General features: G+C 35.8%; 2 protein-coding genes across 3 annotated transcripts; one reads left to right on the top strand and one right to left on the bottom strand.

Moving 5' to 3' along the window:
- Nucleotides 1-88: 88 nt before the first annotated feature.
- LOC138320894 (alpha-glucosidase-like) lies at nucleotides 89-22,405 on the bottom strand. Of its 2 annotated transcripts, XM_069264188.1 has the most exons (13): nucleotides 22,297-22,405; nucleotides 20,901-21,164; nucleotides 6,086-6,190; nucleotides 5,570-5,865; nucleotides 5,260-5,442; nucleotides 4,602-4,738; nucleotides 4,177-4,302; nucleotides 3,626-3,751; nucleotides 3,159-3,268; nucleotides 2,605-2,800; nucleotides 2,017-2,304; nucleotides 1,450-1,601; nucleotides 89-1,206 (listed from the first exon to the last, which is right to left on the bottom strand). In XM_069264188.1, the coding sequence occupies exons 2-13, from the start codon at nucleotides 20,942-20,944 to the stop codon at nucleotides 996-998; spliced, it is 1,974 nt and encodes a 657-aa protein (XP_069120289.1). In that variant the 5' UTR covers nucleotides 20,945-21,164; nucleotides 22,297-22,405; the 3' UTR covers nucleotides 89-995. The 2 variants fall into 2 exon arrangements, with proteins under 2 accessions (XP_069120289.1, XP_069120290.1); XM_069264189.1 differs by lacking the exons at nucleotides 20,901-21,164; nucleotides 22,297-22,405 and adding an exon at nucleotides 13,569-13,679.
- On the top strand, nucleotides 17,260-27,337 carry LOC138320897 (uncharacterized). The gene is made up of 6 exons (XM_069264193.1): nucleotides 17,260-17,578; nucleotides 18,923-19,167; nucleotides 21,697-21,832; nucleotides 22,122-22,388; nucleotides 22,692-22,812; nucleotides 24,568-27,337. Exons 1-6 carry the CDS (start codon nucleotides 17,491-17,493, stop codon nucleotides 24,704-24,706), a joined length of 996 nt encoding a protein of 331 aa, XP_069120294.1. The 5' UTR covers nucleotides 17,260-17,490; the 3' UTR covers nucleotides 24,707-27,337.
- Nucleotides 27,338-27,555: the final 218 nt, after the last annotated feature.

Consider the following 27,555-nt stretch of genomic DNA (forward strand, 5'->3'; position numbering starts at 1 on the left):
TTTCTAGAATTACGTAAATGTTCACTAAATATAATATCATTTCACAACAAGATGCCAAATTATCGAAAAAATATAACAAAAAAGAAAATAACTTACAAATCCGATATACCTTTATTTTAGTTCTATGAAAGTATTGCGTTGTGGGGACAAAATTGCCTTTTTTCAAACATTGAGAATACTCATATTACACACCGAATTTTCATGTAATGCATTTTGTAGAATGTGTTGCTTTCTCGCCTGTCAATATGATTGATGATTTATACTGTGACATTTGAAGCAACACTTATTGCTAAAATGTTCCCAATGCACTTCAAAATCTATTGCACGACTGATTTGGTGATGCAAAATTAACTGTTATCTGTTGACTTCAAATAATCAGTCCTAAATCCAGTCGGGAAAGCGTTGTTTTCGTTGAAAATATTTTCTTTTTCGTTTAAGATAAACAATTTTGCCACATCAATCCTTGATGTTTTGTAAAGACCTTTATTTCAACTATCTTAATATCGTTCCAATCGCGATCTTTATTGTAGTCGACAAATTAGAATCTTTGTAATTTAGGCTGTATATAATTCAGTGAATAAACAGAGAGTATTCGGACAAAGTGTTAGCCGTGATTTAGAAGGCAAATTGTGAAGTCATTTCTTCTCTCTGATTGTTGTTAGATTCAAATGCAATATTACCATCCATTCTGTCGTGCCAAACATGATAAAAGTATTCCATATCATATTACAATGTAAAAATACAGGAAGTTCATGTAATTTGTTAATTATACAATGTCAATTAAAACCTGTTAATGGAATCAAAGAACTTACACAGACGAAAATATATAGGTACGTCTTTAATAAGATAGGTCTTGGATAGATAGTAGAGTAAAAACATATTCATGTATATCAAGCAGGTGTAAATGTATCTTCTTAGTTTGATTCTGTCACACTTGCTCGTCACTTGATAACTCTGTTGGAAATTAATCACGTGTTACTTCCTTCAGACACGCGTCATAATTCTTTGGCTACGTAGTCCCATGAAACGACAATCCCCTGATAGCCACCAAGAGTTATGGACCTGGTGTCAATATCATCTTCGGGGTAGTAACTGACATCATTTCCGGTCGTAAGCTCAACTGTTGCCGCCTTTTCAATACTACCATGGCTTGTGTAGTAATCACGTGTTTGCTCCTCGTGACTGAAGTTGATGATAACTAGGTATCTAAATGTTCAAAACAAAGATTTTAATCAGATAATGATTGGAATGTTAACCTAAAATATGTTCGCACTTATTACAACTGTAACAACAATATTACTGATATTTTCACCTTAAATTCTGTCTGTGTCCGCTTGAACTTCAATAATTAGTCACCTTGCATTTTTGGGCGAGTAATATCTCTTTTCACACGAAAATCGTCATGCATGCAAAATTATTTTATGTGTCTTGCCTTCAAATGTAACTTACCCTGTGAGTCCATCAAACTCTCGTACGTACGAGAATATACTATCGTCTGTAATGGCTGTTGTGAATTCCCCGACTAAAAACGTTAACTCTCTCCGCAATGTTGTAAGGTTTCGGAGGTAGTTGATTACTGACTCTGCTGATTTAATATTGTCCTGTCAAACAAAAAGATCATTTAAAGATAGAAAATAAAGTGAAAGTAAGAGAATAACAAGTGTTTTGGCATTTTGTTTGCTCTAGTAGAGTATGGTTTTGATCAGTCCTTCACAATGTTAATTTCTTCAATTGGGCTAGAACGTCTGTATAGGAGAACTATTATATCAGCATTGCTGTAAACCATCCTCATCATGTAAGCAAGTGTATATGGCTGACATAAGAAAAGTGAAAAAATCATCTTAAAAAAACCCTAAATATCCAGGTTCAGTTGGAACTGTTATAAATTAATAATTTTCTGCAGAAAAGTAAAAAATTGGAGAGAAGAGATTATGTTGGGGGTCACAAAATACATTTTGTTATCTTTGGGAAATTGTTATTTGGTAATTGTTGCTCTAATCATGAAAACAGCCATACCTTGACGTTGTTTGTCCTGAATTTCCCATCTGAAGGCAGCCATGGCGGTTTGGTACATGATCCTGCTGAACAAAATCCACCGTCGGTTGTGTTTTCCCACTGCATCAATCCACGCATGCTCTGTTCACGTTCCCAGGGTTCCGAAGATATATCTGTGTTCGTCATTAGGATCTCATCACCATAATAAATAATCGGTGTCCCAGGAACAAGGAGCACCGTCATCAAAAACGCCCGGATGTAACTCTCATTAAATCTGGATCCAAGTCGGTCACTATCATCGGCACCGATCTAAAATTAAAAGAAAAAATATGTTATGTTATTCCACCCGTCTCTAATATGCGTGGTATGCCTACATTACAAAGATTAAAAAAGTTGAATATTGCATCAGCAGCAAATGCTATATCTCCCAATGTTCATTGCATTCTTCCCTTTTAAAAAGGGTAAGGGCCGACAACCCTAGTAGAGATTCAAAATAAAGTTGCATTACACGTTAATATAAAAATTATTTAAAAACGCGATGAGATATTTTTCATTCTCACTGTTGTAATCGAATGACAGTATTTCTTAAATCAGATGTGTTCCCCTTACCACCCAATTGGCCCACTGATGATCTGGGAGCTGTGACAGCCAGTCTGTAATATACTTCCGAACACAGGGGGCGCCACATATATCGTGTTCCGGTAGGAATACCTCGTTCAAAGCTATGTGTACCCCGTCTCTGTCATAGTGACCATAATAAGGCATCACCTTGTCCAAACCTCCTCTCACGTCCGCCATCAAAATCCTAAGATGGAAAATTTTCTAATCATAAAGACTAGTTGTACTCTAGTGAAGACGTGAACAAGCCGTATAAGTACACTTAATATAAGAGAAAGTGCTAAATAAACTATAGAAAAAATTATAATTTGATTCCTTTCTCGGTTGTCTTACGTAGAGAGCTTCACCTGGCCGATATTTGAAAACACATCATTAAAAAGGAGGGAATCCGACCTGCAACAGGTGAGGGTCAGAACGAGTAGCCTGTAGGAATATATTTCGGGTCCACTTTGAACTTTACTAAAGGATACCAAGTAATCTTTATCTTTTGTATATAAATCTATGTTTTGCTAAAGTTGTATTTTGACAGCAATACTTGTCAATACCTTTCAGTTGTGTTACTATATTCCTCCACCAGGGTGCGCCATCTGGACAACATGTCGTACACTTCCGGCAAACCGTATGTCATGATATGATCGTAATAAGAATATTCCGTCTGCAGATAAAAATATATCAAAGTAAAAATTAGTGTAATAATAAACACCCACATCACATATATGTACCATTTAGATAATCATTTAACTTAATAAATCCGACGTCGGTTCCATAATAAAACAGATGTGCCACTAATTTCTTGACTATACTCTACATGATGTTTATAAACCTGGAAATTTGGGACATTTTCTAATACATTCGTTAACAATAAAGAGATAGCAACATCAAGGTCGAGATTAAAATACTAGTCTTTTCATTTTAGTAATATTAGAAATATATTGGTCAAACATTAATTATTAGAGAATGAAAAGTAATTATCTTATTCAATGAGTTATCATCTGGAAAGACTAGTCCGTACCGTATCTGTACTGTTGGTATCACCGCTCTTCTTCTCGTCCCGCAGATCATAATCTTCAAACATGTAGCCACTGTTTCGTATGTAAAATCCGTCCACTCCTTTAGAAAGCCAAAACCGTAGGATATCCTGGGAAAAAAGCATATTTAATGTATTAGCTACATGTTTATTTGAAACCTAGAGGAATAAAGAAAGACGACTCAAGGAATTTCGTGGACAAAAGAAGACAAAAATGTATTTCATACCATTAGTGAAAAGTTCATGCACATCCGAGAATTGTTTGAGTTTTTTCCGCATATTCGATAAAAAACGTTTGATTACATATATTTATACATTTATAACTAAATACCAATGCCATAGAAAGAATCGTCAACTGAGCCTCGATTCAATCACATAGCAGAATATATAGCTGAACCCAGATCCAACCACTACATGTACGTGTCTTTCATTAAGGTTAAACATCACATTATTACAAAGTTGGGCTTTCAAACGACGAGTATGACGCTGCAATTAGTAACATATAACTATTAACTATTCACGATCCCATTACATGCCTCGAGCTTTTCCTGTACTTGGGAGCTCCTCAGGTTCAGGTCCGGCTGGCTTGGTAAGAACTGGTGTAGATAGTTCTGGTTTCTCTGGCTGGAGTTAGTCCAGCTCGAGTTGTCGTACACACTTCTCTGAGGGGAAAAATTTCAATAACTGACATGACATTAATTCATTCAGGGTCACAGATGAAAGCTTAACCGAGACGCATAATCTCGTTAGATAATTGTTAGATCTAAATAACATTTGACATTTAAAAAACAGACATAATTCGGCAGCCATAATGGGTTTTTTTCAAAACTGGAATATCTTTTTGTTTCATTTTTACCACGACGAACAATGATTTTATTAATCGACAGTAATATACTTCTGGAACTACACTGCTTTCGAGAATGTGATATGACCTAACAAAAACGTAAAGTTGAATTCTTACCCAGTTTGTTGGGATATCTGTCCATAAATAAAAGTTTCTGTAGTCGTTGTCTCTGTCTGACGAGGTGCTGCTGTTGATGAACCATTGATGTTTATCACTGGTGTGGTTCGGTATGAAGTCTAACACCAGGTGCATACCTGTAAGGGCATTGGCAAAAACATGTGCAGATTTTCAACATCAACAAAGGCCTAGCACATCCATCAAGTGTAGGGATTTCCAGTACAAAGGCCAAAAAATATTACGTCTGTTTAGGGTTACCCCACTGACAATAATTTTTTACCCCCAATGCCTAATTTTTTCCACTTTTCTGCGAAAAAAAAATAAAAATCGGGATTTCGATCTCAGACCGGTTCTGGTCATTATTTTAGAGTGAAAGACATTAAAATAAATCCTCCCAACCTACCAACCCTATTTTTTGCCAATGTAACCCTAAACCGGCATATTTTTTGCCTAAAGTGGGAGAAGGGCATCGTGGGTATGAACAAAGAAGTCGTTAAATGTCATTGCATACGCCCTGTACGCCATTTGCTCCGTGCTTTGTAAAGTTTAAGTACTCAGAACTTAAGAGATTTGTATAAGCATACCATAGTGTTATTTCGTGTCATTAAATAAAAAGTAGCACTTTCGTTAGAAATGACGGAAAAGAATAACTGCTAACCTCTTTCATGAACAGCTTTTAACAAAGATTCAAAGTCACTCATGTTCCCATAACTCTTCTCAATGGTCATGTGATCGATGATGTTGAAATCGGAGTCGACGTCATGGTCGAACTTGTAGATTGGGCTCAGTGATACCGTGTGGGCCCCGATGTTTCGGATATGATCGAGGTGAGATTCGACGCCTAAAACAATCACATATTTTTTCATGATCATTAAAGCGTCGCTAAGATACCGATTTATTTACATCATAAGAAATAGTTCTGAAACGAAGCAAAAATGACACTGAGGCACATCTATTGAGGTAATCACCTTTTAGATCACCAATACCGTCCCCATCGCTGTCACTAAAACTTGGTACGTAGACTCGGTAGATCGTCTCGTTCTGCCACCAACTGCGCATGTCTTGATCGCGACATCGAGGGTAGATCAACACGAGCGCCACCACAGTGATAAGAAGAGCTAGCCAGCCCAGCAGAACCACGGAGATACACATAACGCGTAGGCGCCACCAGAAGGGCTTAGAAGAGTGGCGTAATAGTTCCTCCTTCTCCATTCCCCGGAATGGGCTTCCGAGTGCTGGAGTCTCCGGAGGTTCTTCCACTGCCCTGTGATACCAAAGCAACAAATTAGTCATTAATGAATTCTCGAAAATCAAGTGACACATTAATCTACGTTTCAAATATTTTTGCAACATTTACTGGCTTGCATATCAAGTGCATTTATCTATCAGAATTACTTCCCTCAGCTCTATTACTACTCATCAAAGTCCTTGAAGTACTGATCGTTATTAGCCTTATTATTAAATGCAGTTAAAATGACATGTACCCATAGTTGTCGTCATAAGTGGATTGCTCTTCTTTCTCGAATGTATCAGCATCTGGTTTAGATCTAGTACTGCTCCTTCCGGAATAGATACTCATCTTGTCAAGTCTGTGAATGTATAAATGTCATTCATGTTTATATTTTCATATAGCATACAATTTTAGTTTTACCTTGTTTTACCATGTACCTTTGTAAGCCTACATAACCCTCTATAAGGATCTGCTCTGGTGAGGTTTTAGTCTTCTTGAAGTCTCGTTTCAATATTAATCAGATTTTTTTGGGGGATTTTATTTCAAGTTCATTTTTGCTGTAAATCTATTTTAGGTTCATTGGGATGAAAATTTTAAGCGTGAAACTATAAGCTAATGGTCTTTTATTGTTACATCTAATGAAAAAATTAATAAAAGTTTTTAGCAAAAAATGCTTAAAAAATAACAAATTTTGTAATAGAGAAAAATCAAGCACACTGATCCCCTACTTTTTATGCTGGTTTTAGAAAGAACAACGTTTTTTTCTTTGCAAAGTTTTAGAAAAAGTCGTCTGTGAGGCGTTGATCTGTCAAAAATTGTAAATAATGTGGTATTTCCATCTTCAAAAAATACTGCTATTCTCAGCAGAAAGAATTGGTTGACTGTGTGATATAATTGTTTTCTTAAAGATGCTCCACCGCCAACAGAGCATAAACGATACTCATCATTTGAACAATAATTGATTTTTAATTGTGTATGTCTAATACACAATATATATATATATATATAAATAAGTAGTTTGCTTGTGGTGTATGTGCAATCAATACTTTATTTCATATAGTACATAGTGTCAAGTTAAATAAGAACCTCAAACTTTTCAATGATGGTAATGGTGTAAATTAAGTATTTTTTGTAACTGAAGAAAACTACTAATTTGTCTGGTCCTGTTTTTGATAGAGAAAAATACCATTTGTCAGCGATGGAGCATCTTTAAAGAAAACATCGGTGTGTCATTTTTGCGAATATTCATAATTAGCAGACCACTAATTTGGAAAGTATTGTTTCAGTTTGTCATGTGTATGATCAAAACATTGAAATTCGTGTAAAATCGCAATTTACGTCAAATAGTTACAAATGGGACTCGGGTCTGGTTTCTAGTTCAGTTTAAGTTTAAACAGAACTCGGGTCTGGTTTCTAGTTCCGTTTAAGTTTAAACAGAACTCGGGTCTGGTTTCTAGTTAAGTTTGAGTTTGACCAGAACTCTGGTCTGGTTCCTAGATCCGTTTAAGTGTGAACGGAACTCGGATCTGGTTTCTAGTTCCGTTTAAGTTTGAACGGAACTCGGGTCTGGTTTCTAGTTCAGTTAAAGTTTTACCAGAACTCTGGTCTGGTTCCTAGATCCGTTTATTTGTGAACGGAACTCGGGTCTGGTTTTTAGTTCCGTTTAAGTTTGACCAAAACTCGGGTATGGTTTCTAGTTCCGTTTAAATTAAATTAGAACTCGGGTCTGGTTTCTAGTTCAGTTTAAATTTAAACAGAACTCGGGTCTGGTTTCTAGTTCAGTTTAAGTTTAAACAGAACTCGGGTCTGGTTTCTAGTTAAGTTTAAGTTTGACCAGAACTCTGGTCTGGTTCCTAGATCCGTTTAAGTGTGAACGGAACTCGGGTCTGGTTTCTAGTTCCGTTTGAGTTTGACCAGAACGCGGGTCTGGTTTCTAGTTCAGTTTAAGTTTAAACAGAACTCGGGTCTGGTTTCTAGTTAAGTTTAAGTTTGACCAGAACTCTGGTCTGGTTCCTAGATCCGTTTATTTGTGAACGGAACTCGGGTCTGGTTTCTAGTTCCGTTTAAGTTTGACCAGAACTCGGGTCTGGTTTCTAGTTCAGTTTAAGTTTAAACAGAACTCGGGTCTGGTTTCTAGTTAAGTTTAAGTTTTACCAGAACTCTTGTCTGGTTCCTAGATCCGTTTATTTGTGAACGGAACTCGGGTCTGGTTTCTAGTTCAGTTAAAGTTTTACCAGAACTCTGGTCTGGTTCCTAGATCCGTTTATTTGTGAACGGAACGCGGGTCTGGTTTTTAGTTCCGTTTAAGTTTGACCAAAACTCGGGTATGGTTTCTAGTTCCGTTTAAATTAAAACAGAACTCGGGTCTGGTTTCTAGTTCAGTTTAAATTTAAACAGAACTCGGGTCTGGTTTCTAGTTCAGTTTAAGTTTAAACAGAACTCGGGTCTGGTTTCTAGTTAAGTTTAAGTTTGACCAGAACTCTGGTCTGGTTCCTAGATCCGTTTAAGTGTGAACGGAACTCGGGTCTGGTTTCTAGTTCCGTTTAAGTTTGACCAGAACTCGGGTCTGGTTTCTAGTTCAGTTTAAGTTTAAACAGAACTCGGGTCTGGTTTCCAGTTAAGTTTAAGTTTGACCAGAACTCTGGTCTGGTTCCTAGATCCGTTTATTTGTGAACGGAACTCGGGTCTGGTTTCTAGTTCCGTTTAAGTTTGACCAGAACTCGGGTCTGGTTTCTAGTTCAGTTTAAGTTTAAACAGAACTCGGGTCTGGTTTCTAGTTAAGTTTAAGTTTTACCAGAACTCTGGTCTGGTTCCTAGATCCGTTTATTTGTGAACGGAACTCGGGTCTGGTTTCTAGTTCAGTTAAAGTTTTACCAGAACTCTGGTCTGGTTCCTAGATCCGTTTATTTGTGAACGGAACGCGGGTCTGGTTTTTAGTTCCGTTTAAGTTTGACCAAAACTCGGGTATGGTTTCTAGTTCCGTTTAAATTAAAACAGAACTCGGGTCTGGTTTCTAGTTCAGTTTAAATTTAAACAGAACTCGGGTCTGGTTTCTAGTTCAGTTTAAGTTTAAACAGAACTCGGGTCTGGTTTCTAGTTAAGTTTAAGTTTGACCAGAACTCTGGTCTGGTTCCTAGATCCGTTTAAGTGTGAACGGAACTCGGGTCTGGTTTCTAGTTCCGTTTAAGTTTGACCAGAACTCGGGTCTGGTTTCTAGTTCAGTTTAAGTTTAAACAGAACTCGGGTCTGGTTTCCAGTTAAGTTTAAGTTTGACCAGAACTCTGGTCTGGTTCCTAGATCCGTTTATTTGTGAACGGAACTCGGGTCTGGTTTCTAGTTCCGTTTAAGTTTGACCAGAACTCGGGTCTGGTTTCTAGTTCAGTTTAAGTTTAAACAGAACTCGGGTCTGGTTTCTAGTTAAGTTTAAGTTTTACCAGAACTCTGGTCTGGTTCCTAGATCCGTTTATTTGTGAACGGAACTCGGGTCTGGTTTCTAGTTCCGTTTAAGTTTGACCAGAACTCGGGTCTGGTTTCTAGTTCAGTTTAAGTTTAAACAGAACTCGGGTCTGGTTTCTAGTTAAGTTTAAGTTTGACCAGAACTCTGGTCTGGTTCCTAGATCCGTTTATTTGTGAACGGAACTCGGGTCTGGTTTCTAGTTCCGTTTAAGTTTGACCAAAACTCGGGTATGGTTTCTAGTTTTCTAGTTCCGTTTAAGTTTAAACAGAACTCGGTTCTGGTTCCTTCAGCCACCCCCCCTCCCCTCCCCCCCCCCCCCCCCCCCCCCCCCCCCATTATTTTCATTCCATTTTCAACTTTGGTATGAACACCTATTTCCAAAAATCTATTTAAGAAAAGAAAGTTAATCATTAGAAAATTTTTTTTTTAACAAGAGCAGATCTTTAAGCAAGAAAGGTGGCCTATGTAAGGATTAGTGTTACAAAGTCAGTTCTGATGATGGTGCTTTCATTGTTGCCTTCATACAATCATTAAACGAAGCTGAACAAAACTATCATAGATATAAGCTAATGGTCACATTCCGCCAGTCGCCCTTCCACGAAATGATAAGAAACTAACATGGTGTACAAAGCCTAGATAAACCAAATACTATCTGACTGTTTATCGTGCTATCTTCTGAACTCAGAATAAAATATCACACTGAAATTTTGGTCTAAACCAATACTATCTGACTGTTTATCATGCTATCTTCTGAACTCAGAATAAAATATCACACTGAAATTTTGGTCTAAAAGCACTGCATAATCTGAAACTTTTGCTTACAAACTGAGATCAGCAACGGAAAACTAACTCCTTTTGCCTAAGTTACAATCAGATACAATGAGAAAGTCCTTCAGCTACTATGGAGTAATTTTCCGATTGATGTAACAAATTCCACATCCCTTGTAACTTTTCAGCAAAAGTTAAGAACTTATTTACAATCAAACACGATAATTTAAATACATTATAGAGTTATATTGTACTTGTGTTACCTATATCAGAACAGTACCTATCATGATTCTTGAAACATCATCTTGTTTCTGGTACCCAAAGGAATGTACTATTTGTAATAGTAATATGATTGATTTCTTTTGTGTCCATTGTATTGTATTATACTGTTATCATATGGGTGTGATGTGTTTTGTTGATTCATAATTGTTTGTGTTTATATAATGAGGACCACATGGACGATTCGCTCCATGTCAAATGTGTCACCCTCAGGAAATAAAGTATTATCATTATTATCAACAAGACGTCTTATTTGCAAGGGCGAAGCAAATATATCAAGAGGTTGTCTTTAAAGTGAAAAGTGATATAATATTATTTTAAGATCATGGGTTGAGACAGCAGGAGCATGTTTATGTCAAATCTTCTTACAGGGCGCGATTCACTGATGTCTGTATGTGTAATTCGGGATAGATTTGTTCAGTAATGGCGACTGAAGGACCTACACCTTGTTTTAACATTGTAGAAACGAACGTTGCCTTGTCAGTGTTTCGTTTCGCGGGAATTAACATTGATTTTAAGCATAGGAATACGTCCGTTGATAATAAGATTTTAAAATTGTGCCAGATTCCCAGATTATTTATCTATTTGATGTAAATACTAGGTTTGTCACACAATGATAACAAAAGTTTTATTTACATTGTGCGTCTGTTGTATTTGTTGATAAAGTCCACGACAAGATCACGTGTGATATTTGGTGACGTTACAAATATTTAAGTACGATATGTGTTTTGACGTAGTATAGTCTAATGGTATATAATAACAGTTTTAGTCTACAATCAAGGCCACGTTCAACAACTTTATCATTCATGATATCGGGATTTTAGGATAGCTTCGACTATCGGTGCACTTCGTCACAGCGTACTTTGTGACCTGTCGGTTATCCAACAAATTCATTTTTTATATTATATTTTGTCAATGTAACACTTCCAGGACATAAAGTCATACATCGATCAGAAATCCAAACAATATCTATAGCACGTTCTGATTCAGTGACCAATCAGGAGTGTCGCTACAAAAAGGTGACATCAACTTTGATTGGTTGAGCGGAAAATGTATTACTATGATGTCACAAATGAAGCTTAGGACGCCTGGTACTATATACACTCTACATGCATTCTATCATTTTAGATTGGGGGAAAATCGTCATAGAAAAAAAATAAACTGAAACTTTAATTTTAAATATGATGAAATTCTTTCCTGTTTTCACCATTCCTGAAATATGTTTTAAAAATCGTCAAAAAGTCAGACTACAAAACAAGAGCGAACGTTCAACTTACTCGCCAAGAGTGAGTAGAGCGGGGACAAGGGTATAATGGTATATATATCTCACGGCCTACACATTCTTGTCTGATGTAATTTAATGATGTCCATACTCATTCATGAAATTCGGAAAGTGTTCTAATTTAATTAGATCGATCACTTTAGTATTGGTTTCTGAAGAATATAGATCTTGCATTAACTTTCTAGGGAGGAACAATGTCTTGTCAGTATTTCTCTCTTCGGAAATTAACTTTGATTTGTATAGAGGAGAATATATTATATTTGTATAGAGGAGACCGTTCGTTGATAACAAGGTTATAAGTTGTGCCAGATGTCTAGCTTATTTATGTATTTGATGTAAATATTATGTGATTCACACAACGATAACAAACTTTTAATTTACATTGTACGGCTGATTCGCGTATATTTGTTGACAAGGCAAGCATCAAAGTTCGTGTTAATATCACGTGTACCTTTTGGTGACGTCACGAGAATAACGGGTATCTAGGTTAACCGGTGCAATTATAGATAAATTTACAATATATTCCCTCTAACTCGAACACTATTTCCTCAAACACCCTCATTTGTCGCACAGATTGCATAGTCCAGAACCTTTCCTTATATATGTCATGTAACAAAACCTCGGATAACTCGAACCACTATTCGCCGAATACCCCTTATTACTCGAACAGAAATATATCTCCCCTTTCGTTCATATACATAGTATTTAAACTATCTATTCGTCGAACAGGTGTTTGGTCCTTTAGATTGATTTATCTACAGCATCATTAATGTATTTTTTTCTATGCAATATGAATATGATCACGGTTACATAATTAAAAAAAATCAATATGACAAGTTGCATTGTCCCATCTACCGGTATATGTTTTTGGTTACAAAAATGTTCATATTTTTTTATTTTATTTATAAAAACCTGCATGTTTTTATTTTGAAACCCCGTGCATCCTTGCATACACCGAAGTGAAGCACACGTAGCTACACATGCTCGGTCAAAAGTCGGCGTACCAGCCACTTAAAATCATAATGATTTGTACAAAAGCAATCAAGTCTGTTTTATTGAAGTGTTTATGGTGATAGCTAACACAGGCTAAATTAGAGGATCTGATTGATACCTTTAGATAATCAGTGACTGGCATACAGGTAGAACGTTATATTTGCACCTGCTGTCGTCATTGCATGCTTGTAAAAGGCAACGAAATTTCAGATATATTTTATTCTCCCTAACTTGCTTTCTCCTTACTTTTGGCTATACTCTGAATCCTTCCCCTGGCCGTGTCAATCCTGATCATTTCTACTCCTCCTTGACACTCAACGTAAAAGGAGTTTGGATACTTGTTTGTTATCAGTATAAAGTAACAGTGTGGATGTGTTTGTTCAGTGTCCCTCGTGTATGCGGTGTGTTGCATGCTATTTGTGTGAAGCGCGTTTGTGATTTGGGAAACTGCAGTATGTCGGTCTTGTGGCCCTTTGTAATATGTAATACTTACCCTTTTTATAATACTATTAGTATTTCACTGAAACATACTGTCAGACACATAGAACAAGTACACACACACTGTCTTATTTTACTGAGAACGGACTAACCAGCCATCTTATTCCATTTATGCTCAGCGAGAAACAGGAGCAGAATCTACCACTTTCAAGTGGGGCTGTCTCGAGGGCGACGTTATGAAGAGAAAATATAAAATCCTAAATTTAGTCGCCTTTTACAATTTACAATGCGGTCAGCAGCTATATTTCTACCGCACTACCTACAGAGCAGGACAGTCAAGGCAATTGGTTCGAAGATGATAGATAAGTGAGGTGAATCTGGTGTTTTACAATCAAAAACATACGACTGTGTACATAAACAAGAATTTAAAAATGTTTCATTCGATAGATTCCAGTATAGAATAAATACTCAGTAATCCTGCATTTCAGAGGCAAATCGAGTAGATACATGTTTTCTTACCTTCTTCTTCCCCTAGATGTTCATATTTAGTACAAGACAGTCTTTATCAGTTCCTGTTATCACACATTTTTGATCGTCACCGTATCATCAGGTAGTTTGTGGTATGTGTGGGGACCTGTAGGGGTGCTTTCTAGGCTTCACATTGGAGTGCAGGTCTGTATAGAAAATTATATACATTCGGTGTGATATTTCACACTGGTTGGGGGTCTGAATAGAAAACTATATACATTTGGTGTAATAATTCACAATGGTTGGGGGTCTGTATAGAAAACTCTATTCATTTGGTGTAATAATTCACACTGGTTGGGGGTCTGTATAGAAAACTACATACATTTGATGTAATAATTCACACTGGTTGGGGGTCTGTAAAGAAAACTCTATACATTTGGTGTAATAATTCACACTGGTTGGGGGTCTGTATAGAAAACTCTATACATTTGGTGTGATAATTCACACTGGTTGGGGGTCTGTATAGAAAACTATATACATTTGGTGTTATAATTCACAATGGAGTGCGGGTCTGTATAGAAAACTCTTTACATTTGGTGTCTTACGTCACATTGGAAAGTGGGTTTATATTGGAAAAAAACCTCTATGCATTTGGTGTGTTTCTGTTAATCACTGTCTCTGTAACCAAAACATGAAATTATGATATCAGTATACCTTCAAACTTGTTATTGAGTTATATTGTTGATGAGTTTTATCTGTTCATATATTGATTTCTTAATTGTCATTTACGATGTAATAAGTGTTAATTTTGTTTATATTCAAAATGCAAGACCAAATAATTTACAGTACGTCTTGATTTCATTCAATGTGTGCGTGTATACGTATATCACTTCCATATTTCTACCTAAGCATGCCTAATATTTCCCCCAATTTGCCTCTCTACCTATCTATACTTATCTACCCGACGAATAAGATAACATTGATGGATGCTTGTTCCACATTTTATTTTATTTTCCATCATTTAGGGGCGCTGGTGTACCGCTTGTGTTGTGACATATTGTTGAAAATGTAATAGAAATATGGTTACCACGGGAACCACTATGTATGTCAGAAGCAATATTACGAGTCACCATCAGCATGTATGTTTCAGACTCCTATATTCGTTATTTTATCCGTCAGAAGTTGATCATTCTGACATTTTACACAAAGAGTTGCGATTTCTTATCATTGCCCTCTTGCCTTTTTTCGATTTTTTAGTTGATTTCAATCAAATAAATGTCTGTGAAATCTGTACAGAAAAGTTGATGTTATATATAATATCCCATAGAAGCAGAGTTAGGTCTGACTATTGAGTCAAAATAAAATAGTATCATATTTCTATAACTCAAAATTGGGTACAATGGGACAAAACTTTCGAAAAAGAATACTGAGGTGCCCAAAAAAGAAGAACATTCTGCTTCGTCTCCTTTAGGTGAAATAAATTAGTATCTAGAAAGGCAGCATAGAAATCATACGGCACATTTTTGCCGATTTATTGTATTCATAAAAATGTTGTGATATAACTTATCTAAAGATTGTTCCTTTTGTCCCATTGCTTGGAAATCGTAAAAGGCGACTAAATTTGGAATCTTATTTTTGCTACGTAAATATGAATATATTGGATTGATTTCTGTATCATGGAAAACAAACCTTAGGATTAAGATTTCTCTCCCGAAACCACTTGTATGTCACTTAACACCAGTTATTACTAACACATCGGTCTTTTATACAATATTTTGAATGCATGGCGTGTTTCATAGAAACTTTGGATACATTCTATACAAAATAACCTTCAAAATATGTCAAATATGTGGTCTTAGGCGACAAAGCCTTGACTTTCGGCACATAATTTCACCTACAAGGCAGCAGGTAGCCCGAGATACACAAGACATATATCTGTCATAATGTCAATGTCTGGTGTCATGGCCTGAGTATCAATCTCACAAGGGCGAGCGCTCCACAAAAGGCCAAAAATGAGGCGGTGTCAAGATAGGCGTTAGGTAGTCAGTTCGGAAGAAGAAAAAAGATAAGACCCTAAATTTAGTCGCCTTTTATGATTATGCAATAGGGACAGCAGCGCTCAGCATACATGGAGTGCGACGACTGGTTCGCCCGTTGTCAGTATAATGTGACCGGGTGGGGTGTATTGCTTGGTGTCTTCGGCGGCATGCTTCAGTGATATAGCACTATAAAAAGGGCAACAGTTCCACTATATACAAGAAGACACAACATGAATATACCGCAGTCTCCCTAAACACGCACCTCACACAACATACACGCACCACACCGCATACATGGGAGGCCGTCCATACATGATCATAGCTGTTAATAGGACGTTACTGAATCAAACAAACAAACAAACAAAGGTACAATTCTAACGCCCTACCTGCAGGGCTGAAAATAGTATGAGCCCGGAAAAAAAATTCTTCCAAAGAGGTATAATCAGTACTACCCCTTCACCTGGTATCATCCTTTTGTTTTTATATCTCGTTTTTCACACTTCCTTTTTACTAATTTGTTTACATAAAAAGAATATTTATTCAAAGTTATTTATAAGGGATAATGGACAATGTGCTTTGTGTGACTTTTTAGTCAGTCATTGCTGCATGTATGTTGGTATTGTCATTAATCTTAAAACTATAAATCCGACACCTTTCTCTCTAGTTAATATAGCTCAAATCCAAATACTGATAGCTGATTAGTTAGGGATAATCAGCTGTTATTTCTAGTGGACGAAAACACTGTATGTGCTGTAAAAGCCATTGTGTAGTTAAATGATATATGACTACTGTTACCATTCCTTAACTGTTTACATGCAAGACCCCGTAAAATGCCGAGGTTTGAATGTGAAGGGCGGTGCCAAGGTGCCTAATAATAACACATAAAATAAAGGATATTGTGTCGCTTTTGTGTGTGGATTTAAACACAACAGTCGACCAGAACAACAATATTATTGTGATCCTCTTATCACAGCACAATAGTCACACTGGGTATGTAAGTCGACTTGGAGCTGATACTAAAACAAAGAGTCAGATAAAAACTTAGGCCAAGTTAAGGTCATATATCTATGGCCAATCAACCACCATTTATATTACGATCCTAAACAAAATGGTTGGTTTCAATCACTCTATAAAAATGTTTGAAACCTGACTATTAACCAGACAAAGAGAAACCTCGGCAAGTGAATGTCATTTAAACATTTATGTCCATGATAGTGCTTAACAAATACCTGGGTCATACCAAGGTTATAAAAAAGAAAGTCTTACACACCACGTTGAATGGAAACCTTGGTCTCCGATAGAAACATACGGGTCTTGTAATTTTGAAGTGACTCAATAGATACTGGGATCCTATCGTCAATACACTAACCATTGGCGTTTAAAATTTTTAAAATAGTTCTTTTACTGGAATACAAATAAAACTGAAAAATCAATGATACTTCTTGAAGTTGGCATTGAAAAAAGGAGGATCAAAGCCCATTTGTAAACAAGACATACGAAAACCCCACAAACTTCAACAGATAAGCCTTAATTTGTTAAATTGTGTCAACAGTCCTTGGTACAAATAAATATATATATGTATATACATGTTGACTATTTAAAGTGAAACATCTATGACGTTTCCGTATGAATGCATCTTGCAGACGTGATAACGTTAACTTCAGCTTACAGCGCCCCTAGAGTGACATTGCTGCCTAATACACACACAATGTGTATCAGTGTACGCTAATACGTGACCATTCGGAGTTTCTCTACAGCTTTTATCTACCGCGCAACCAGCCACCGTGGACCAGCAATGAACGTGTTATCAGAATGCTGTCAAAAGGTGGGACAGTGAGCGAGTGCAGGGTACTCGTTATAGTATCAGTTATAAAATCTTCATGGCTTAGATACATAGACTAGACTGGTGGAGAAGTGTCGCAGCAAAGTACACAATGCCGGAGTTCACGGAACAGACAAAAGATGGAGCGGCTAAAGTGGTTTTTATGATAGTAGTTTTCATAGCTGCAACTGCAACGAGAGGTAAAGTACTATACTAGAGTATGTGATGACGTAGGTGTAGTCCATTCTAAGATAAATTGAAGAGAGATTCCTTGGAATTTATACGTGATCCCTTGGTTATAATCAATACATTGTCTTGGCACACAGCCTTCAGACAGTGTATGTTACACATGTTGTTATATATCACATTGTTTATATACATATAACAGCTACTTCTGGTCCATAACATTCGGACAACTAGATAGTCGGTGTTCCACACATTATAGTATTTTCGGCGCCCCCATATCCAATAAGCTAATATACAGGAACTTTATTATTAGTATCTGTTTTATATCTGGGATTTTTATGTTCAGTTTAAACGTCAAAGATATAATGCTTATTTCACTTGACCTTGTGTCTGTGGCATGACAAAAGTAAATATGTATATTTGCATAAACCATCTAAGTAATTAAAAAAAACACGTTAAAGTAAGCTGACAAATAAAATTACATCGCAATATCGATTTGTTAGCGGGATGCTGAATCATCGCCGTCTGTCGTTACTATCGCATACTATAACTGGCAGCTGTGTGTGGTGGCGAGAGACGGCCCTTCTCTTGTTTCCATTCTATAAAACTTTCAATAGTATGTTGTGTAACATGTGTGACATGTGAAGAATTTATTATCACCCTGCAGGTGTGCTAAAGACCTCCTTTACCAAGGAAGAGAGACTATGGATAGATAGATCTGAATTACTCACTGTTTTATTTTATTTCCAATGTATTCCATTCTGTATAATAAATGATCGCTAAATAAACAGTGACATGTTTAAGAGAAACAGACAGGATGGATGACCTGGTACAATTTTATCTCCCAACTTTCTCTTCAATTCGCTATTTAATGCTACACTCGGTCAGATGCATGGTTAACCGTTCCTGTTGAAGCTAACAACGGTTTTGAAGGGAATTTTCAAATATCCACAAGCCACTTTAATTCGGTCATATTCACATAACCATCACAGAAATAGCTCTTTAATCTTTTGTGGCGATCTTACTGCTTCAAGGACTTAGTACTGTTAAATTTAGGTGCATGAGCAAACCTGTGATATTAACAAGCATTATATATTTACTGTGAAGTACTAGACTACACATTAGTAGTGACATTAACGAAAAAGATATCCGCTCTAAACGTCCAATGGAAAATGATGCAACAATTCGCAATCACAACATATCCTGGCGGATTTCCTATGGCGTTGTGCCGCGGGCACCAAGGTTATTTACAGAATTGATATCAGTCGAGTAGGAAGTAAGTTGCAAATTAATAAATATTAATTGCTATTGCTGCGACTTCAGTCTTTTTTCTGAACGATCTGCATTGTTTATTATAGGGGACTGGCTACTCTTTTTGGTGTACCTAAGTAAGTCACAATGGCAGACGACGATGATCGACATCTCCAGTCTGACAGACGCTGTCAATGCCTCCGTGCCATCAGATGACGTAGGCTTACTTGAGAGCTGGAAGTTACAAAACCTACCGATCTTCCTCCTGCTGGCCGTCTCTGTGTCATTCATCATGTATTACGGAATAGCTTTTGGATTTATGTGGTTCTTCTACATAAATCGTCGAGACAAGGTATCAGTATGACCTCCAATAAAAGTGCTAAAATATCATCTAACTACCTTAAGTCTTTATCCTACACCTGTGAAAAAGATGTGTGGCGTCACTATACTAGTAGAGACTACTTTTCTTTTTACATTGAAAAACGAAACTTGGGAAACGCCACCTTAGTAGTTTAGAATAACCTTATCGTACTGCAAGAGGTATATTTGTACCCAACTACACCAAACTAAAGGTATGGGTAAAGTAATAGTATAAACGAGAAGTTATAAAATCACCTTTATTATTTAGTTGGGGATTAAGGTCGGCTGCTTAGTCCGGTCTTTAAGTAAATTCATATTTACTTTGAAACCATCTACCTGTTGTAAATATTAGGTGAAAAGACATAAGATCATCATACTGGATCATGCTACTGGAGAGTTTTCCTTTGCGTAATAAAAATGGAGGAATGGGTCGTTTTGTTTTATATGGCTAGCATAATGAAGAAATAAGGTAATTAGGTCAGGTTAATGAGCTGTTAGCTCTGGGAGAAGATAGAGGTATAAGATCAAGGATAACCCTTTAACTCTAACCTCTTTAGGAGAAAATTGTAAGTAAAAGATTCCAAACACACTTTAGCATATAGTGCTCGCGTTGAGAACGAGAAGTCGATAGTTTGAGCCCAGGCTCAGACAATATGTTTTTATTACTTTTTATGTTATAAAGGGCAGCATACATAACATAAATGGCACAATGCACGATATAGTCGTAGGTATATATGCGAAGTTAATCAATTCAACACCTGCCGTTTACTAGCCTATAACTACTGTTACATAAAAACTAAGTTAAACCTGCAGTGTTATAATACACATTAATCACGCGAAACGTTCCTGTTGACACGCGGGTCATTTGGTGACCTATATACCGATACCCGATATATATACCTATTGAGGAAATATAGATGAATCAGATCTCTGACCTGCAATGTACGCTATATTTAGTACCTATGCCTGATAAACCGTTAGTCGGCTGCCGAGTCGGATAATAATCTATGTTATTGTTCCAGTGGGTTAATTTAATGTATTAAAATAAATGATTAACTGCTAAGCCTGTCAGTATTATGTCAACATTAGAGGTGTGGTCATTCATCAGATAATATTTTACCAGGCAGGATCAGGGGTCACGTAGTTTTATCAGGTTTCGGATGGATGGGTGGTTACTCAAGCAGTTTGAATTTTGAGTAAATTAAGTTAGTGATCTGTCAATAGAATACCATTTTATTTAGAAACTGTATACTACTACAAGTGAGCAAACAACAAAACATTACTTGACCCGTAGTTTAAAGTAAACTTTAATTGACCTTACCTCCTTTAAAACTACTGTTGTCGCCGATAAAATATTTACACAATGTTCTGCGGTATTACACGTTCCACGGATCGTTCGTTTTGTTTATAGAAAATGTGCAGATGTAAAAGTCTCGAAATTTGATCTCATGAATTGTTGTTAAAAGTGAGGAAACGTACAATATCTTGAGAAATGATCATACAAACTAATGAATACATATATACACGCATCTACCTCATAAGTACCTGACAGATAAATCTAGAATTCAAATTAAAGGAATAATAGACACCTGTTTAAACTTAAATCATTAGGAACTGTCTTAAGATTATCCCGACATGTTTTGTTTGATAACACATGTCGCTATTTGTCTGACTTTAAATCGGTAATGACCAAGATAATTATCTGGTAAATGTTTCAACACTTACCCATCTCCTTGACTTCCATTTGCTCGCCTGATTCGTTTCTCCATGTTTGAAATTTTGATTCTGTTGCGAATGTTCCTGTCGAAACAGTGTTCGTTTTTATGCCTATCAGATGTCTATAGACAATATGAGATAACAAATCCACAAATAGTTCCGTCACACAAACAGTGTCCATGTTTGGCCTTATTAAAATATCTGTCCTTATCTCCAGTTCCGGTTTTAATGTCCCGTCATGTGCCTTCACGATCGACAGGGCTGATACTTTATCTACAATGGATGTGTAATTGAACCAATCAAAGAAGAATTTCGTGGAATTGAAAGAATTGAAAGAGGCAGTCATTCCGTTTTAATAAAAATTAAATAAACATAAAAATTGCGTCATTTTTTATGTAATGATTGAATCAGTACCATTGGTTTTGTATATATAATATTCTCATCAAGAAGAAGAAGAAAGAAGAAGAAGAACAAGAAGAAGGAGAAAAGCAATAATTTAGGCCTTAAACAACACTGGAATAATGGCGCTTTATCATCTGCAGTACCATTCATTCAATTTGATTATGTCCTTGGTGTTTTATATTAACAAAATACCCCAGATGTATAGGCGTACAGAAATAATTGATGTGTTTAAAACAAAATACCCCAGATGTATAACCGTACAGAAAGAATTGATGAGCTTAAAACTTTTGTACTTCTATATCGTTTCTCCTTTTTGTCTGCCAAGGGCTTTCTAACTATTCCCTCCTTGGTTAGTGAAGATGTAATACATGTGTGATTTTATTGCTTCTTTATATTTCTGCAGGCCCATGAGTGGAAATGTCAACCGACCAAGTTCCTGACGCCGGCAAATGAGAGGCACGAGATTCTGCTGGGATCTGCGAACATGCTGTTTGGTTCTCTGGTGTCGGGACTAATAGCCTGTTATATCACAAACGGTGGTATGTCATACATACTGTCCCGTAGTGACACGATGATTTTTATTTACTCTAAATGACTAAGATTGTCGATGGAACCTTTAACAATGGAACTTGGACGATTTTCACCTAGGACGATTTTCACCTAACAGCAAATACATTACAAAGCCTAATCTCTGTTCAAAGGTAGGATAAATTTAACTAATTGATCATCTCAAAAAACTCTGAACAAGATCAACCGCAGTCTGTCTAAGATTTCGAATTCTATTCAAAACGAATAATTTGAATATTCCAAACTATTTTTTCTTCACAGGATACTGTAAGATGTACTATGGTCTCTCTGACTATGGCTGGAGTTATCTGCCCTTCTCTGCCTTTGCCATGTTTATGTACAACGACTGTTTAGCGTATTACCTCCACCGTCTATTCCACTACCCGTTCCTGTACCGACATATCCACAAGGTGCACCACCGTTATCACCAACCTACCGCCTTCTCCGCTGTAGCCATGCACCCGGCCGAGTTTGTTCTCTACCAGGGATATTTGGCCGCCATCCCTTTCATGGTCCCCATACATCCAGGTATACCAATAAAAATATGTACCTAATAATTACAAAACGAGAATCTATTACACATAGAGCGATAAGGATTCTTGCGGAGATTTCTAAAAGTAAAAATAAAATTGTCAATTACCCCTACTTCATCAACTCAATTTTAGTACATGTTCAGCATCATAAATTCAGATATTTGAAATTTCTCCCTGAAAAGGAATTTTAAATACCGTCGTTTTGGAAAAGCAGATATTTAAATGACAATCAAATCAAAATCTTATTCGAATATTCAACAAACAAAGTATATAATCGTATGTGTGTATTGGTTTTCAGCCGTCTTTGTGACTGTCCTACTCTACACTTACTACTACGGTTTGATGGATCACTCTGGGGTGAAGATGGACGCGATCTGGCCATGGCAACCACCTTCCCAATTCCATGACAACCATCACAAGTAAGACTAATAAGCCTTATATAACAACAGGGAGCACCAACCATCATTACGAGTAGGAATACATTATATATTTATTTAATAATATAATGTTTCCTCATATTTTCTTAGTCTTCTCCATTAATACTAACAAATCTATACATGTATTGTCTACTTACCATCCATACTGACTATTCTATCCATGTATTGTTTATTTACCATCCATACTGACAAGTATATCCATGTATTGTTTAATCACCATCCATACTGACGATTCTATCCATGTAGTTTACTCACCATCCATACTGACAAATCTATCCATGTATTGTTTAATCACCATCCATACTGACAAATCTATCCATGTATTGTTTAATCACCATCCATACTGACAAGTCTTTTCATATATTGTTTAATCACCATCCATACTGACAAGTCTTTTCATATATTGTTTAATCACCATCCATACTGACAAATCTATCCATGTATTGTTTAATCACCATCCATACTGACGATTCTATCCATGTATTGTTTAATCACCATTCATACTGACGACTTGACAAGTCTTTTCATGTATTGTTTAATCACCATCCATACTGACGATTCTATCCATGTATTGTTTAATCACCATTCATACTGACAACTTGACAAGTCTTTTCATATATTGTTTAATCACCATCCATACTGACAAATCTATCCATGTATTGTTTAATCACCATCCATACTGACAAGTCTTTTCATATATTGTTTAATCACCATCCATACTGACAAGTCTTTTCATGTATTGTTTAATCACCATCCATACTGACGATTCTATCCATGTATTGTTTAATCACCATTCATACTGACAACTTGACAAGTCTTTTCATATATTGTTTAATCACCATCCATACTGACGATTCTATCCATGTATTGTTTAATCACCATTCATACTGACAACTTGACAAGTCTTTTCATATATTGTTTAATCACCATCCATACTGACAAATCTATCCATGTATTGTTTAATCACCATCCATACTGACAAGTCTTTTCATATATTGTTTAATCACCATCCATACTGACGATTCTATCCATGTAGTTTACTCACCATCCATACTGACAAGTCTTTTCATATATTGTTTAATCACCATCCATACTGACAAATCTATCCATGTATTGTTTAATCACCATCCATACTGACAAGTCTTTTCATGTATTGTTTACTCACCATCCATACTGACAAATCTATCCATGTATTGTTTAATCACCATCCATACTGACGATTCTATCCATGTATTGTTTAATCACCATCCATACTGACAAATCTATCCATGTATTGTTTAATCACCATCCATACTGACAAGTCTTTTCATATATTGTTTAATCACCATCCATACTGACAAGTCTTTTCATGTATTGTTTACTCACCATCCATACTGACAAATCTATCCATGTATTGTTTAATCACCATCCATACTGACGATTCTATCCATGTATTGTTTAATCACCATTCATACTGACAACTTGACAAGTCTTTTCATATATTGTTTAATCACCATCCATACTGACGATTCTATCCATGTATTGTTTAATTACCATCCATACTGACAAATATATCCATGTATTGTTTATACTGACAAATATATCCATGTATTGTTTACTTACCATCCATACTAACAAATCTATCCATGCATTGTTTACTCACCAACCATTCTGACAAATATATCCATGTATTGTTTAATTACCATCCATACTTACACTTTCCTCCAAGTATTTCTTACTCTTCATTCCTATTGACAGGTACTTCCACGTGAACTTTGGTTTTAACTCGTACCTCTTTGATTGGCTACACGGTACTATTGACAGACCGGACAGGGAGTATGCTGAGAACATCTTCGGAGGGTTCGGCCGACCTAAACCACAGACAAAGAGCCAATAATCAAAACACCTGTTGTAAAGCAATACCACTTATACACTGACATCTTTACCTTCATGTTGACTTTTAAATTTTAGTAAATATAATTGGGGAGTATCGGTTTTTTCGTCTGTTAACGTTATGGTCATCAGAACTCCTATTCCATCCCAATTCACTTTTTACCCTTAAAAAGAGCCTTCATAGACGAAGTCTAAAAGTGCATAGAATTTATTGATGGCAGTGCTTTCATCGCGATTTAATATAAAGTTATATGTGCCGTAATTTTCACACTGACAAAGTTTTTAATAAGTTAGTCAACACCAAATGTTACCTCTATTTTGAAAATAACACTATTTATCACGCAAAGATTTTAATTTATTTCATAAAGACAAAAAGACATTAAGTAAAAAGGAATTTCGTAAAATTGCTTAAAAGGGTTATATTATTAATAGAGCGTTCCTAAGCCTAACAAACCAAGCTAGACCCTTGTGCAGTTAACTAAATATAGGTGGTCAAAGCGAAAAGCCAAGGAGTGGTCTGCAATCTCGTTAAACAGTTTACAGTATCATCAGGGTGAGGCAATTTTTCGTCTAAACATACACAATACATCAGAAACAAGAGTTGTTACATTGTTTGTAAAAAGTTTGTTTTGTTGGTGGTGTATATGTAGCGTCATACATGTTTTACCGCCGCTTTTAATGATTTCTACAGCTTTTTTATCAAATCTTCTTTATATTTCTGACAAAACTGCAAGAGATGAAATTTTCGGCTAGTTATGTCACATATAACTTTAAATAACAATCCTATGAAAACGACAATTTTAAGTTTGGCATCAAGCTTACCATGACCTGTGTGTTGTATTCATTTCAGTATAAATACAGTCTCTTGTCGGAAGCTGTGATATGTATCAGAACTTTAATGAAGATTAAGGTTTTATTACTGAACCTAATTCTGTACGTTCCAGTACCTGACATTGTTAAGTATGAGTGTTTTGTGTATACATTTACTTCATAGTACTAATATGTGTTATATAATTTATAGAGAACATTTGTTCCCGTTTAAATATTTTATTCATTTTTTTTTAATTTTGCTTTTGCATTGTTCGATTGAAATGTTATAATCTTCATATTTCTTATATATATTATATATATCCTTCAACAAATTGTAAAACATACTAAAGCTGCATGATGATTCTGTCTTCTCCAAACGAAACAGAATCCGATAGGCTTTATATTACCATATCATGTCACAAAAGTTATATGACAATTCTGCTTTCCTCAAATGAAACTGAATTCGAACGACTTTATGATATTGTGGTCATGAAATGGATAAAGATGTTTTTTCTTGCTGAAGTCATATTGTAAACATTTCGATGACGGTATACAAAGTTGTATGACGATTCTGTTTTCTTCAAATGAAACAGAATTTGATCGACTTTATGGTACTGTTGCTATGAAATGGATAAAAATGTTTTGTTGATAAAGTCATATTGTAATCGTTTCGGTAACGGTATACAAAGTTGTATGACGATTCTGTTTTCCTCAAACTAAACAGAATTTGATCGACTTTAGGGTACTGTAGCCAAGAAACGGATAAATGGTTTTATTGATATAGTCACATGGTAAGCATTTCCATGACGATATACAAAGTTGCATGAAGATTCTGTTTACTCCAATTAAATAGAATCTGATAGACTTTATCTGTTATGGAAATGTCCATTTGTTTACAACTCGACCTAATCTTTACTTTAGCGAGTAGTGAGCTTCATCCTATATTGTATATTCATGTATTATATAATTATAATAGATGTCGTTTATGGAGTGGTATATATGTGGTGACCGTTGTAGAATGCGAGTGATCTGGTGCTTTTAAGAGTAAACTTGGAATGACGAAATACATTTTCCATCAAGGGAAATAATTCTGATGACATTTACGATGAAAGCATGAAGAATAATTGCATTTACATAAAGGTTTACATCCAAAGTTGAATGATGATTGTAAACTATCCAGATCAATCTGACAGACTTTGTTTGTATTAAAATTTTATGTATGACGTCAATATTGATGGTTATCATGACAATGAATATTATTTATGGTGATAGAACATGCACATTTTACTTATCAATCATAATAGGTCATACGACTTTTTAATCAGTATTTTTGAAACTTAAAAAAGAGATGTTTATCAAAATTTTAATCATAGAATGCAAAATTAATTTGGAATTGTGATGTAACATTGAAACATTTATTGGATGTGTTGATGAATAGCAAGACCTTGGTAAAACTTGATAAATAGTGGATTTCAATATTTAGAAGGAATCATTTTAATTTGAAAGCAACGATTAAATTGGGATGCTTTTGTCCATTTAGTAATAAACTTTGTTATAAAATTCCAAAGTATTACACAACAAATCGATTGTGGTTTATATATATCAGGTAGTTAGTATATCATTGTGTAAGACATTGAGACATTTCACACCGTATGAATGACTTTGTTAATGCGCCTGTAGTAATAGCACCTGTGTATTTTTCCAATTTACACTGATTCACACACACTCACACGTTGGTAAGAGTCATTGATAAATAAACTCAATTTCCGAATCAGTATCACATACGTACTGTAGAGAGACGCCCAATAAAAGCTGCGAGTGTTAATGGTTTGTTTGGCTTGTTGTATTTACATCATTAATATTCCTGTGTGGTGTCAGGACACACTTACCACGAGAAACGTTTGTCTAGCTATTCGTCATTTATACGCAAAAAAGTCATTATTTCAGTCATGTTCTTTTTTTCCAAAATGTTTGTAACAACAACATTGGGGACAGTAGGGACTGTATGGACTGGTAGTAGAAATGTAGACAGTGAAAATACAC

This window comes from Argopecten irradians, chromosome 4 (assembly GCF_041381155.1).
Source record: "Argopecten irradians isolate NY chromosome 4, Ai_NY, whole genome shotgun sequence".
NCBI lineage: Eukaryota > Metazoa > Mollusca > Bivalvia > Pectinida > Pectinidae > Argopecten > Argopecten irradians.

Bases quoted from the DNA above. Each gene is read 5' to 3' on its own strand.
- LOC138320897 (XM_069264193.1), top strand. From the start codon at position 17,491: ATGCCGGAGTTCACGGAACAGACAAAAGATGGAGCGGCTAAAGTGGTT. The intron at 19,168-21,696 runs GTATCAGTATGA...ATATTTCTGCAG, and splicing joins ACATAAATCGTCGAGACAAG to GCCCATGAGTGGAAATGTCA. The intron at 21,833-22,121 runs GTATGTCATACA...TTTTCTTCACAG, and splicing joins CTGTTATATCACAAACGGTG to GATACTGTAAGATGTACTAT.
- LOC138320894 (XM_069264188.1), bottom strand. From the start codon at position 20,944: ATGGAGAAACGAATCAGGCGAGCAAATGGAAGTCAAGGAGATGG. The intron at 6,191-20,900 runs GTAAGTGTTGAA...ATACATTCACAG, and splicing joins AATGGAAGTCAAGGAGATGG to ACTTGACAAGATGAGTATCT. The intron at 1,207-1,449 runs GTAAGTTACATT...TTGAACATTTAG, and splicing joins GAGTTTGATGGACTCACAGG to ATACCTAGTTATCATCAACT.